This window comes from Cricetulus griseus, assembly GCF_003668045.3.
Source record: "Cricetulus griseus strain 17A/GY chromosome 1 unlocalized genomic scaffold, alternate assembly CriGri-PICRH-1.0 chr1_0, whole genome shotgun sequence".
Taxonomy (NCBI): Eukaryota; Metazoa; Chordata; class Mammalia; order Rodentia; family Cricetidae; genus Cricetulus; species Cricetulus griseus.
In genome coordinates, this window is record NW_023276806.1 from 160,081,052 (window position 1) to 160,096,285 (window position 15,234).

At 39.9% G+C, this 15,234-nt stretch overlaps 1 protein-coding gene across 1 annotated transcript in view; it reads left to right on the top strand.

Annotated features, from left to right (window-relative positions):
* The window catches only part of Fgd6 (FYVE, RhoGEF and PH domain containing 6), a 122,784-nt gene that overhangs the window by 52,560 nt on the left and 54,990 nt on the right, over positions 1–15,234 (top strand). Inside the window, exons 4-5 of the mRNA XM_027392647.2 lie at positions 4,464–4,531; positions 4,611–4,641. Of these exons, the coding sequence (XP_027248448.1) occupies positions 4,464–4,531; positions 4,611–4,641 (99 nt within the window). The remainder of the gene's footprint in view (positions 1–4,463; positions 4,532–4,610; positions 4,642–15,234) is intronic.

Genomic DNA, 15,234 nt, shown 5'->3' on the forward strand with positions numbered 1-15,234 from the left:
TCTCTGAACTATACTCCTAGCCATTCAATGAATTTCTAATTTAAAAAAATATGTACTGTACTTCATTAGCGTTAACCTTATAGTTAAGAATGGTGAGAAGGAATATATAAGGTTATTAGAAAAGCATTGATTTGTTAAGTATTCAGAATATCAGTTATCCAAGTGTACATGTGTGCAAACACATATGTAGTCCCCTGTCTGAGATTTGTCTGCAAGGTCAGATTTTGTCTCCTGATGAATGTTAGCCATGTCTCTGCCTTTGTTTAAAAAATGTAGTAGAAGATGAGTGGTTGGAGTTGAGAACAAAACTTTTTTTTTTCCCCCTGAGACAGGGTTTCTCGGTAGGTTTGGAGACTGTCCTGGAACTGTCTTTGAAGACCAGGCTGGCTGCGAAGTCACAGAGATCCTCCACCTGCCTCTGCCTCCCGAGTGCTGGAATTAAAGATGTGCGCCACCACCGCCCGGTCAGAACAAAACTTATGCAACCTATTAGTCTTACTCATTCAAGAACCCATTTTAGAAAAGTGGATGCTAATGGGGCCAGAAGTCAAATCCCTTTAGCAACAATTTGAGAGCAAAGGAAAAGGAAAACAGTGAAACATATTAGGCTAATTAGACTGCATTTTTATGTACGCTGAATGAGTAGTCAGTTGTCCTAGTTTGGTTTCTGTTGCTGTGATAAATAGCATAACCAAAAGCAGCGTGGGAAAGGAAAGGGTTTATTTGGTTTACAGGACACTGTCCACCATTGAGGGAAGCCAAAGTTCTGGTATTCAAAGTAGGAGCCTGGAGGCAGGAACTGAAGCAGACCACAAGGCAGTGTTCCTTACTGGCTCTGTTCATTCCAGGCTTACATTGGGCTGTATGTTGTGATGCTCAGGATTACCTGTCCTAGGAGAGTACTGCCTACAGTGGGCTGAGCTCTTCTATGTAAATTAGCAATCCAGGAAATGTTCCACAGACATTATCACAGGTTTAGAGGCAATTTCTCCCTGAGGTGCCCTCTTCTCAAGTATTTTTCCAAGCAAAATTAGCCATCCCATTTGCCATTTAAATATTCTTTTCATAAATAGTTGGGTTAGAGCCTTCTCTGAATATTTTTGGCAGAACAGTCTATATCAGTAGAAGTGTTTCTTAGTATTGCACACAAACTTTTCTGTAATAAGAGAAAACATGGAAGGGACAAATACAAGGAAACTGCAAGATCAGTGGTTACCGTCACAGCCATCTGTGATCCCAGCTCTCAGGATATAAAGGCAAGAGGGTCAGGAGATTAAGTCCAGTCTCTGCCATTTGAGTCCAGCCAATTAATTGCATTGGGTGTGTGTTTAACAATGGATGTTGGCAAGATGTGTCAAGGTTACTACCAGAGGTTGGAAAGGGTGCACTATTTAATACAGTAATTTCTAATTTTATGCGTGTGTGTGTGTGTGTGTGTGTGTGTGTGTGTGTGTGTGTGTGTGTGTGTGTACATGTGTGTATTTGTCTGTGGAGACCCAAGATGTCAGATGTCTTTCTTACTTGCTCTTCACCTTGGGGGAGTGGTCTTTCACTGAACCTGCTTTGTGCTAAGTATTATAGCTAGACAGTTTCGATGTAGCCATCTCCCTGTCCTGTGATACAATGATACAGTACTTTTTAGATTAATAATTGGAACTCTGGATTTTCTTTTCAGTTCACTCCATTTTCAGGTGTATTGCAGAGGATCAAATCCAGGACCTCAAGCATGCTATGCAAGCACTCTTCTATTGAACATAAACCCCACTCCTCTAATAATCAACTTTTCAATCTCTATAGTTGGTCTTCTGCTCTTAGTGTATATATTTTCTATATTCATCGCTATGGCTACAACTACTGTTTATGATATAATGGTCTCAAAAGTGTTTATTTTAGTGAATATAAAAATAAGTATTCCCACCGGGCGTTGGTGGCACACGCCTTTAATCCCAACACTTGAGAGGCAGAGGCAGGCAGATCTCTGTGAGTTCGAGGCCAGCCTGGTCTCCAGAGGGAGTGCCAGGATAGGCTCCAAAGCTACACAGAAATCCTGTCTCGAAAAAAAAAAAAAAAAAAAAAAAAAAAAAAAGTACTCCCCCCACCTCTGCCACATTTCTAACTTATATGAACACAGACATAACTACAATTAAAAAAAGAAATTTCCAGGAACAAGTGAGGTGGCTCAGTGGTTAAGAGTTCTTACTGCTCTTGTAGAGGACACTGGTTCAGTTCCAAGTACCTACATGGCAGCTCACAACTATTTCTTGACAGTTCCAGGGAACCCAGTGCCATTTTCTGGCCTCCAGTGATTTCTACATGTGCTTGGTTCACACATACTCACACATAATACATTAAAATAGGTAAGTTAATACATAAATATATGCCCAGATTCTGGGGGGGCTGAGTATGAAAACTCCCTGGTAGAACTCTTACCTAGCATGTGCAGTACCTCTTAGATCAGTCCTTAGTATTGTAATAAACAAACAGAATTCAGAATCTAAACACATTGAAGAACATTTAGCACAATATCTAAATGTATTGAGGTGTGGTTGCGCCTATATTCCCCAGCATCAAGAGGCTGAAATAGGAATGTAAACATACAAATGTAAATATATTGAGGTGTGATTGTACCTATAATCTCTGACCTCAGGAGGCTGAGATAGGAATATAAACATATACGTCTAAACATACTGAGTGTGATTGTGCCTGTACTCCCTGATCTGAAGAGGCTGAGATAGGAAGACTGTGAATTGAGGCCAACCTGGGCTATAACAAAACCCTGTCTCAAAATGAAGCAAAACAAATTGAAATGAAAATTTAAGAATGATTACCCAGTTTACTCATGGGGCATTACCTATGCTTAGCTAAGTAAATAAAAGGATTCTAAAGTATGTACAGAGTGCAAGCAGTCACACATTTTAAATATTGTTAAAATGTATTCTCCCAGAGAGTTGACTCATTTTAAAACTACATTTATTTTATAACTTTGTTTTGACATGGAACCATGTGAAAATGAATTCAAGAACTAAGAAAGGGCTTGGGTGTAGTTCAGTGGTAGAGCACCTGCCTAGCATTTTGAAGGGCCCCTTTTTGGATACCTAACACCACAAAAAAATTAGATAAAGTGAAGAACTAAGATAATACTTTGAACTGTCACAGTGCTAAGTAGATCTGCTAGGATGGCACATCATTCTGAGAGACAGTGCTTTAACACCTCCCCCCAGTTCTGTTAATGAATGACTAGTGGATTGCCATGGTGACGGTTTATGCATTTCCTTGCTCAATAGTTCTTGAAGCAGTACAAAATAACTGTCTTGGTGCTGCCAGCACTGGAAAGAATGCAAACAACAAAGCAACACCAATGGGGGAAAATCTTTACAAAATGGAGCCTGGAGTTTTTCCCTTTTCATAGTAGCAGAAATTGCTTTTTAATTTTAATTTGTGTGTGTGTGTGTGTGTGTGTGTGTGTGTGTGTGTGTGTGTGTGTGTGTGTGTGTGTGTGTGTGTGTGTGTGTGTGTGTGTGTGTTCATGTGTACATACATATATGCTCTGCTGAGAGGTTAAGGCCTGTGTATTGCTGAGCAAACTTGTACTGCTTTTACATCCCCATCCTGTTTCCAGCTATCATTTCACCTCAAGTCAATGTTTTAATTGCTTGTTCCTAATTTACTGTTTATTCCTCTTCACTAAGGAATTGTGTTTTCAGATCTTTCAGAAAATGGAAAAGGAAATTTCTTATAGCTGACCCCTGCAAACAAAACAAACTCACCTAAATGTTTAGAAGCGCTTTCCAAGTCATCTTCATTGCTTTCCCAGACATGCACAGTTTGTGTCCTTGCTGTGGTATTTAATAGTCACACCAAGAAGTAATTAAATGATGTCTGTGGGATGATGCCAGATATATACTATCATGAAGAGCCTTAATTAATTATACTTTCAGAATTAGAGTGATTTGACTTATGCAACCCATTAATAGTTCTTCATTACACATCTTCATGCATTATCTGAAGTGCTTTTATTTTTTTTATTCAGTATTATATTGTTGTCAAAGTTGTCCTAGAACCTCACCATCTTCCTGCCTCAAGTCTCTTGTGTGTTGGGATTACTTATATACAAGGCCTCACTGGGCTGTTTGTGATACTCATAGGTATTTTCTTTGCAGGATATGACATTTCCATGTTTAACCTTTGATGCTGTTTGATTGATTGATGGTTGATTGATGGATTGATTGGGGGTCTCACTGTGTAGACTTGGCTGGCCTCAATCTCATAGAGATATATCTATCTCTAAGTACTAAGATTAAGGATGTGTGTTCCCCCAACCCCATTCCTGATTTCTCTCAGCTATTTCTGTATTGATTAATCTTTCCCTATGTTTGCCTTTGAGTGTGGATTTTGTGAACCAGCTCTTAGCTGATCCCGTATTTGATGAATTCATGCTTTCTCAATGCATTCTTTGTTTTCAGGGTGAAGATACTGGGATGAAAAGCAAAGTTCATCATATTGCCAAGGAGATCATGAGTTCAGAGAAAGTGTAGGTATCAAGTTAGCAGATCAGAAGATGGTCTTCCCAGTTGGCTTATTAAAACATTTTTATTCCTTTTTTTTTACAGGTTTGTGGATGTGTTAAAACTTTTGCATATTGTAAGTATCTACTAGTATTTTTCTCAAATCTAAGATAATCAGTCCTGTCCTTTTCCTACCCTAAAGGTTCTTAGCACAGGTAACAAGCAAAATATACCCATGTGTTCTCTAGTGCTTCGTTGTAGGCAGAGTTTCTCTGTGTCTTGGTAGGTGTTTCCCAAGTAACCACTCAGAGTCTTAATATTAATTGTAAATGCCTGTCCAATAGTTCAGGCTTATTTACTAACTAGCTCTTACAACTTAAGTCTACCCATTTCAGTTAATCTATGTTTTTGCCAAGTGGTTGGTGGCTTTACCTATCCTCCAGTGTGTCTTGTTCTCTTTGAGTCTCCTGGGGACTCCTCTGACTCTGCCCTTCTTTTCCCAGCATCCTTAGTTTGGTTATCCCTCCTATACTTCTTGCCTGGCTACCAGCTATTTTGGCTTTTATTAAACCAATTTGAGTGGCAAATCTTTACAGTGTACAAAAGGATTATTCCACAGCACTTGGGTATATTTTAAATTTATAATAAATATTTATATATGTATATATTTACTAACTTTATATATAATAGACATTTTACAAGTTGTATCTTATTTACATCCAGATATATGTAGATGATTTCTGAAAATATGTCTTCAGCAATTTCTATCTATTCATAATAAATGAGCTATGACAGCTGCTGCTGCTTCCTTCTTTTCCACTTCCTCCTTTTCCTTCCCTTCTTCCTCTTCTCTCTTTTTTTTTCACCCAAACTATACCTCCAGCACACATAATGATGATGTGTCTTTTGGGGGTATTTCTTCTCTAAATAGTTACCAGAAACACAGACACTTGAGACCACCATTTATTTATTTATTTACCTATTTTCAAGACAGGGTTTCTCTGTGGCTTTGGAGGCTGTCCTGGAACTAGCTCTTGTAGACCAGGCTGGTCTCGAACTCACAGAGATCAGCCTGCCTCTGCCTCCCCTGTGCTAGGACTAAATTCATGCACCACCAACGCCCGGTGACACTTGAGACAGCCATTTTTATAGCTAACTTTTTAAATAATTGTCAGCTTGACCAGACTTGTTAGGAAACAACTGTATGTTTCTGGTACATTTCTCTTCTTTTGTCCTTGCAAGTTTTTACAAGATTCCATATGCATTGGCAGTTAAGTGCTTTTAGTGTTGTTACTCTGTTTCGGTTATATTTTGGCAATATATCCCAAACATCCCTCACATGTGTGCCACTAAATGCTCAAGTCCAATAGTTCTTTTAGCTAAAGACATACCTTCCCTGGAAAATTTGATAGTCTGTATTTGTCTCTGCTTGACTGTCTGCCTCTCTCTCTTTCTGTCTCTGTTATTCCTCTAGCCCTCTTCTTCTCTCCTTCTTTTACCCTCTTTCACCATCTCTGTCTTTCTCCCTCCTTCACTTTTGAAACAGAGTCTCACTTTAGTCCATCCCTGCCTCAAAGGTGTAGTGATCTTCCTGCCTCAGCCTCCAGATTGCTCGTTACAATTTTAGACAACAATCTGATAGAATAATTCTAGTTTCATTCTGTTGTTGTGATAAAAACACTGTGACCAGAAGCAACACCATGAGGAAAGGCTTTCTTTGGCTTACACTTCCACTTTAAAATCCATCATTGGGGAAGTCAGGGCAGGATTTCCATGGAGGACTCATGGAAGAACATGGCTTACTTACTCACAATCTAGCTCATGTTCAGCTAGCTTTCTTCTACAGCCCACACCACTGGCTTAGGGATGGTGTTGCCCATAATAGGCTGTGCCCTCTTTAGTCAATGATGAGTCAAGATATGGCCACAGGCCAACTGATCAGGCAGTTCCTTAATGAAGGTTTCTTTGTCCCAGGTGACTCTAGGTTGTATCAAGTTGAAAACAAAACTAACCAGCACATAGACTCTTAATAAACCCAGGAAGCTGGACCCAAGGCCATCTGGACATACTGATATCTAAACCCAGGAAGGTAGACCCCAGGCCCCCTGCACATACTGATATCTAATGCCAAATAGAATGTGGGGTTCTTGTTTTTTGTCTTTTCAAGACAGAGTTTCTCTGTATAGCACTGGCTGTCCTGGAACTTGCTGTATAGACCAGGCTGGCCTTGAACTGGAGATCTGCCTGTCTCTGCCTCCCCATTGCTGGGATTAAAGTTGTATGCCACCAACACCCTGCTTGAATTGTGAACTTTTTAATTATCAGTTGCTTTGCCTCTCTCTCTCTCTCTCTTTTTTTAAATCATTTTTTATTTGAATTAGAAACAAGATTGTTTTACATGACAATCCCAGTTCCCTTCTCCCTCCCGTCCTCCCCTACCACGCCCCCAACTAAAACCCTACCTATCATATGTCCTTTCTTCTATTCTTCCCCTCACTCATCCTTTCTGGAGAGCCATTCTTATTCAAACCACAACACTTTCTTTCTTCTTTTCTCCCTTCCTTCCTTCCTTCCTTCCTTCCTTCCTTCCTTCCTTCCTTTCTTTCTTTAGTCCTATTCTGGCTTGTTTTTATTTTATTTTATTACATTATTATTCTTTAAATACCTGTTTGTTTTCTAACAAGAGAAAGGGTGTAGATTCAGATAGGAGGGGAGGTGGGAAAGACATCAGAGGTGTTGGGGGAAGGGAAACTGTAATCAGAATATATTTTATGAAAAAAATCTATTCAATAAAATTAAAATAGAGTAAAAATATATACACTAATAATTTTAAACCATAGAACTTGTATTTAAAACTAGAATGCCATGTGATGTTCAATACACATATACATGTCAAGATGTTTAAATAAGGCTAAGCAAGCACCTTTATCTCCTCAAACAGTCATTATTATTTTTTTAATGGAGAAGACCTTCTAAACCCTTTATCTTAGCTTTTTGAGAGGTACACCAATTGCTTTTATCTATTGTACAATAGCTAGAGTTTCTCGTTCCTGTTTAGCATCCACTGATAAACATCTTCCTAACACTTCTCCCCTACTCTCCCTACGTCTGGCCATCAGCATTCTACTATTGACTGTGTTCAGTTTCCCATATGAATGAGATGACACGGTGTCTGTCTTTCTGTACCTGACACATGGTTTGTCCTCTCTTTAGTTCCTGTTAACATAGCCACTACCTTCATTGTTGAGCAGTTCTATTCATATTAAGACTCATATATGAAGTTCATTACTAACAGCATATTTGTCTTGCTACTGTCTTCCCTACCTTGGTTTGTCATCTTCTTTCTCTCTGTGGCTGTTACAGATCTTTGCTTCTCAGTTTCCAAAGACTTGTGGGTATTAAGTGATGTTCATGTGATTATTTAAATTACCAAAATTTTTGTTTGTTTGTTTTTTGTTTTGTTTTGAGACAGGGTTTCTCAACTTAACAGCCCCACCTGTCCTGGAACTAGCTCTGTAGACCAGGCTAGCCTTGAATTCACAGAGATCTGCCTGCCTCTGTCAGGATCAAAGGCATGGGCCACCACTGCCCTGCTAAATCAATAAATCTTTTAAGTAAATGGCCTTTTAATGAGTGTTCTTTATGTACCTTTTAGTGTATTATATAACTATGTCATACCAATTATTTATTTTGACTTAAAATAGTGTTTTTTTTCTTTTGTTTATTTTAAATGAAAAAAAGTAGCCAGCTATTAAATGTCAAAGCCAGACTTTGAAGTCTGGTCTATGTGAGTTCTTGGTGTAAAAATTTTACATGTTTGCTTGCAAACCTAACCATTGCTATTTATAGCATATCTGTAGGATGTAGTGATCCTTGGGCATATTTGTTGCCTACAGAATTCTTTTCAGCTGCCTAGGAAACCAGAGAAACTCTAGTTTTTCATCTTATAAAGATAAAAATGAAGCTGGATATGTTTACTTAGATTTCTTATGAACATCATATATTAATGTTATTAAAGAGGGTTGGAAACATGCCACAAACATTTGGTTTCAATTATGTTTTGCATTGAATGCATTGCTGATTATGCACAGCCTGACTTGTGCATACAGAAAAGGAAGGATCATTTCACCTGAAAAAATATTTTCATTTTAAAAACAGAGTCAGCAAAGCATGACACTACACCCCCATAATCCTAGCACGGAGGAGACTGAGGCATGCAGATCATGAGTTTAAGACAGTTGTGGGTTATATAACAAGCCTTTGCCTCAGCAAACAAGACAAAACCAAAGTCACATTGTTGAGACGGGGACTTCCCCCTTTACTTTTACTTGACACTCTCCCTTTTATCTTTGCATATCTATCATAAGCCTTTGACCACTGCAGCTGCTTTGCTTTTCTTTAAATGATTTTTACTTACTGTGAGCTCCCTGTCTGTCCCTGTGTCCATGTGCGCTTTGTAATTCACAGGCTCACATAATGGCTAAACAATGCCTCAAGGTCAAGCCTGCTGCTTGGGACAGCTGATAATGAAGTCACACACCCCTCTCTGGTTCTGGAGATAGAAAGCCTGCCTCTATAGACAGGGCCATCTGCTCTGTGCTTTGGTGCCTCAGATGTTCAGACTAGATCTCATTTGCATTGACTTTTGCTCAGGTCTTCCCCGGGTGATCAGAGTTGGTGGAGTGGGCATATTGTAAAAAGCTGGAGTTATTCTGGTTCTTATGTATGGTGTGATATGCTTTATTTAGATCTCTAAAAAGTCTAACGTGAACATGCATTTAGTGACTATCATAGGTAATTTGACTTCGGTAGGTTTTTATTAGAGTTAGTGTTATGTGTAGTTGATGTTAGTAATGTCTGGAGTTTGTCTAATCCTTTATATCATCTCCCCTCCTCCTTTAGTTAATTATGCAGTCTCTGTCTCCCCACCCTACTCTCCTTTCCAGTGCTGGTTTTCTTCCTTCTTTCCTTCCTTCCTTCCTTCCTTCCTTCCTTCCTTCCTTCCTTCTTCTTCTTCTTCTTCTTCTTCTTCTTCTTCTTCTTCTTCTTCTTCTTCTTCCTTCTTCCTTCTTCCTCCTCCTCCTCCTCCTCCTTCTTCTTCTTTTTTCTGTTTGTTTTGTTTTTCAAGACAGGGTTTGTCTGTGTAGCTTTAGGGCCTGTGTCCTGGAACTTACTCTGTAGATCAAGCTGGCCTGGAACTCACAGAGATCTGCCAGCCTCTGCCTCCTTAGTGCTGGGACCAAATTCGTGCACCACCATCACCCAGCCCATTGCTGGTTTTCAAACCCAAGGGCCTCCCACGATGTAAGCTAGTGCTCTTCCACTGTGCTACACAGCCAGGCTTGTTAACCAGGAGCCAGAATGCAGAGTCAAGCTATGGGTCTCATTGCTGAAGCACCAGTGTTCACTTTCATCAGCATTGGTGTAGTTAAAAGAGTTTTGGCAAATTTAGATGCTTCTGCCCAAAATAGTTTTGTGGTTCTTTTGTTGTTGTTTTCGAGACAGGGTTTCTCTGTGGCTTTGGAGGCTGTCCTGGAACTAGCTCTTGTAGACCAGGCTGGTCTCGAACTCACAGAGATCCACCTGCCTCTGCCTCCCGAGTGCTGGGATTAAAGGCGTGTGCCACCAACCCCCGGCTAGTTTTGTGGTTCTTAAAGATCATCACATTTTCCCAAATTATCCTGGCTTTTGGGATTTAAGAAAATAACTGTTGTAATCATCTTTTTTATTTAAAAAAAAAAAAAAGTTGTGACCTCCCTCCAGTGGTACCACTTTGGCAGTGGCTGAGGTTTGTGAGTAGCTGAGAAGTTTAAGATTATCTGTAGTTCCTGTGGAACTGGTTGTATCTGGCTCTGGGATCAGAGTGCATTGCTTTTGCGGATGGAGCCAAAGAAGTAAAAGAAGCAAAGTTGAGGCCACCATGCTCTGTGGAGGCAGTTATGTTGTCTGTTAAGTTACTTGTTGGGACTCTGGCATTGGTTGTCTTGCCTGGAGGTAGGAATGCCCTTTTTGGAACTGACTGTTGGGGATTTAACATAGAATTTTGTGTTCTACACTAAGCTGTGCTCCCAGCTGGGAACACTCATGTTCAAAAAGCCACCAAGAGACCTGTGAAAATAATTTAATAATATTAATAATATAATAATAATAGCCTCAGGTGAAAATAATTATTTAGTGATATTTAAAACAATTTTTTTTTTTGAGTCAGGGTCTTTCTATAATGTAGCTCTGGCTGTCATGGAGTTTTATTATGTAGACCAGAGCAGTCTCATACTCAAAGATCCACCTGCCCCTGCCTCTCAAGTGCTGGGGTCAGAGAGAGGCATGTACCACCTTTAATAATAATAATATATAATTATTATATATTATAATATATTGTATATTATAATATATTATATTATTATTATTATTATTTAAGCATACAATAAGGTTCCATACCAGTGCTGTTGAAGTGATTGTACAGTGACAAAGAGATTGGAATTAACTCCAAACGCAGAATTCATAGCCAAGGAGCAAAGTGAGATTCAGTGGGTAGAAGATTCCCAAGAAGAAATTAAGGAGCAGGTGAGGGAAGGGTGATCTGCTGCTGCTTGGGAGATGGTGAGGAAGAGGGCCAGACTCTGGAGGTGGTGGCAGGTTCTTAGTAAAGCTAGATTGTGTAAAGAAGTGCTCATGGACCTGACCACTTTGGTAAAGCAGAGAACTACTGTTAAAAGCCTGTTTAGAACATAAAACTGTGGGTCTTAGAGATCCAAACCCTTGAAGTTCCTATGGTCCTTATTAACTGTTCTTTTTTGAGACAGGGTCTTGCTATGTACATGTATGTAGCCTTAAACACATAGCATTCCTCCTGCCTTGGCCATTCTCCACCCCCACCCTCAGTGCTGGGTTTACACATGTGCATATGCCATTTATCACACCTTTGGCTTTCTTTGGCTCTCTTTTAAGTACAAAATAAACTTTCTGTTTTATTTAGAGCTACTATCATAATTTTCAAAACGGTATCATTGGGCTTCAATTCATCTAAAGCTGTCCCAAGCATGCTGTACTCTTAGGGAAAAAAAAAAAAATCAAGCCTTGCCAGGTGTGTGACCAGGGCCTGCATGTCATTGGTCAGCCTACTTTGGATTTGGCTGGTCTTTGTTAAATGTATCTTAAATAAACAAGTTTCCCTTTTGGCAGAGGTGGAAGACATGGAATGCAAAGTCTGGCAGAAGCTGTGTCAGACTGGCTCTTAAGTTACTTAGCAGCTATCATCTGCTGTCACTGTCATGGTGAGGAAATACCTTCCAGTTGGAAAACAAAAGTTACTCTGCTGCCAAGGGACCAGAATAGTCCTCACTTAATTTTGCAAGAAGAAAGGAGCATGCTTATTGTTTGCTGAGCAGGAACTCTTGCATTGGAATTGTTTTAATCACCAAACTGGTAGAAGAACATGTAGTTGTTTACCTGCTGAGCTTTGAACAAACTTACAGTCTGGGGTGTGATTCATGAATATTTACAGTCTGGGATGTGATTCATAAATGTGTCCCATAGAGTTCCTTCATAGGAGACAAGCTAATAGCTTCCAGAAGTGTTAAGTAGCAGCATTTTCTCCTTGCAAATGCCAGGGCTGATTGAGGCAAGCTGTCAGGGATGGAATCTGGCTGCTATCAGTTTGGTTTCTGGGATGCTTGTGTGGTTTTTCTAAATTAGAGCATTTGCAAGCTAAATTCTTGTTCTACTAATTAGTAGAGTTATACAAGTTGGTTCTTTAGTTGCTAGTGTAGGTAAGGTATTCCCTTTAGATTAATGTGACTACTTGGGCAATGAGAGAGAGAGAGAGAGAGAGAGAGAGAGAGAGAGAGAGAGAGAGAGAGAGAGAGGAGAGAAGGGAGAGGAGAGAGAGAGAGAGAGAGAGAGAGAGAGAGAGAGAGAGAGAGAGAATGAATGAATGAATCCCAGGTTCTGCCTCCAAAAAAAGTTTTTAGCATTTTTTAAGAAGTGAGGCGACTGGGCCTGCAGCTCTGTTGTAGAGTTTTTGCCTAGCATTCAGGAAGCCCTGGCTTCAGTCCTTAGCACCTAGTAAACTGGTTGTGGTGGTATAGGCCTGTTATTCCGGCACTTGGGAGGCAGAGGCAGAGGCAGGAAGATCAAAAAAGTTAAAAGTAATCCTTGATTATATAGCAACTTTGAGGCCATACTGGCAAGTCTATAGTATCAGTCATCCAGAGGTTGAGGCAGGAGGATTGTGAATTCCGGAAGCCAGCCTGGTCTCAGCAAGACTGTCACAAAACAAAGAAAACATTGAAGAGAGCTGGTAGTATATAGCTTGGTGGTAAAATTGTGCCTACCTTTGGAAGGCTGGGGACTTAATTCCCAGCTCTGCAAATAAAGTTAACTGTACTTTTGTATAGGGATCCTTTCTGTTCTTCTAGGGTATGTGTGAAGATTTTTGAGTTTGGGGTTTGTTTTTATTCTACCACCCTCACCCCCACCAAGAAGTAAGAAATATTCTTGATTAACTTGTATTTTAGGGCCAAGTGTTGAAGGAATCAACAGAGGAAACACTATTCCTTTCAGTTTGATTTGCCTAGTAAATCCATGAAGGGAAAACAGTTGCAAGTAAAGAGAAAGCCTAGTGAGCTTCTTTCTTCAGATTTTGCTTTAGGATTTGTAATCAAGCTGTTAGGAGAAGGAACAGGACCTCTGTTCTGGAGTCTTGGACAGCTGGGAGATCCCACTATTGTTTAACTTAGATCTTGAGGCCCACCCTCAGAGGACAATGAAGTCTAGGCAAATACTTATCTCCTCCCCCACCCTTTCCTTCTCCTCTGCAGTGATAGGGTGTGGTGTTGGTGACCTATATTAGAATACAACACTGGTAGTCTTAGACAGAACAGAAGATGAATATGCTGTGTATTTTTAAAGTGTAAATGGTGAGCTTATTGGGAGCTTGGCTCAAGGGAGAGAAGCATTAAGACTAGAGTGTTGTGTTGACTCTTTACCAAATATATTGTAGAAAGTTTCATATGCACCACCCAGTTAGACTTTATTACTAGTATTGTACTAAGCTGTTTAACAAATGAAGAAGCCAGAGCTAGCCCAAGGAAACACAGAAGCCAAAAGCAAAGGCTTAGGTCTAGAATCCTGATTAGCAAGTGCCTCTTCTACAAGTCTCAGCTAGAGGCTCCAGGTTTGGGAAACGACTACTGACAGGGATGAGGGCCTCTTAAATCCAGAATGTGATTAGTTAAGACCTCCTGGGAACTTAAAAGAATTTAATAAAATATTTTTTGAGAACTTCATACATAAGTACTGTATTTACATAATTTTTGCCCTTCCCTCCAACTCCTTCTATCCTCATTTGTCCCACACTCCCAAATTCATGTCCTATTTTTATTATACATGCACACACACCTTACTGAGTCTACCTAGTATTGCTCATATGCACATGTTTTTAGGACTGGCCACTTGGGATTGTATAACCTATCAGGATTATTCCGTGGAGAAAGCAGATTCTTCCCTTTTAGAAGCCATTGATTGCTGGTAGTTCTTCATTTGCGTGTTGGGCCTTTTGAGGGTTCCCCCTCCCTGTTGGCATATCAGCTCATATCGTTACACAATTCTTGTGTGGGCAACATGTTGTGATTTCATGAATATGTCACCTCTAGAAGATGCTACCTCAAAACAGATGTCTTGGTCTTCTGGCATTTGCAGTCATCTCCCCATTCTTCCCAGTGTTTCCTGAGCCTTAAGTATAAGGGTTGTGCTGTAGGTGAACCAGTTGGGACCGGACATCCTACAATCACTTACTTCTATATTCTGACAATTATAGATCTCTGTAATAGGCCCCATTATTTGCAAAAGAGAGCTTCTTTGATGAGGGGTAAGAGCTACACATATCTGTGGATATAAAGATCAATATTTAAGCAAGGGCAAGCAGGCAAAGAGCAAAACAAAGGCCATTTTCTTCTATGTCCTTATAGGCTTCCAGAAGGTGTGGCCCAGATTAGAGATGTATCTTTCCTCCTCATGATCCAGATTAGAAGTGGATCTTCATATTCAAGTTAAGCAAAAGTTGATTACTAGTGTGCCCTCCATAGTTGGATTTTAGTTAAGTCCAGATGTAGACAGGTTCATAACCAAAACAGATATCACAGTTGAGAAATGTGGCCATAGTAGGTTCTTCTATAGGGTCTTTGGTCTCTCCAGCCACAGGTAGTTGGCTAGGTTTACACATTACCAGGTATGATTTCTCTCTTGTTGAACAGGTCTTAAATCCAGTTAGTTGTTGGTTACCCCCAAGATGAAAGTGCTACTATTGTACCTTTAGGGATGTCTTGCCTAGCCTGTTATTGTTGCATTTTGTAGGCTTTACATCTGGGTAAGATTGTTAATTGCTTTTCTTCCTTGGAAATTTGTTTAGCACTTTCAGATAGTATGAAAACTAGTCTTCAGGTTGGAGGCTTCAAGGTCAATTCTGACTTGATTCCTCCAACTTCAGTGTCCAAAGTGTATGGTGTCTTTAGCAGTAGGGTCTTCACTTCAAGTTCGGAAGGCAACCAAAGATAATGACAACAGATGGTCTTGTTTTGGGAGTCTCTTAGACTTCCCTGACCAACAACTCAGAGGTTTTTCCTGCCTAGCACTGGGGTTTTCTAGTTTATGCCTTGTGAAGGAACATTATCACCCCATGTGAAAAAATAGAGGAATTATATTTATATGATAGCATAAGAGTGACTTTAAT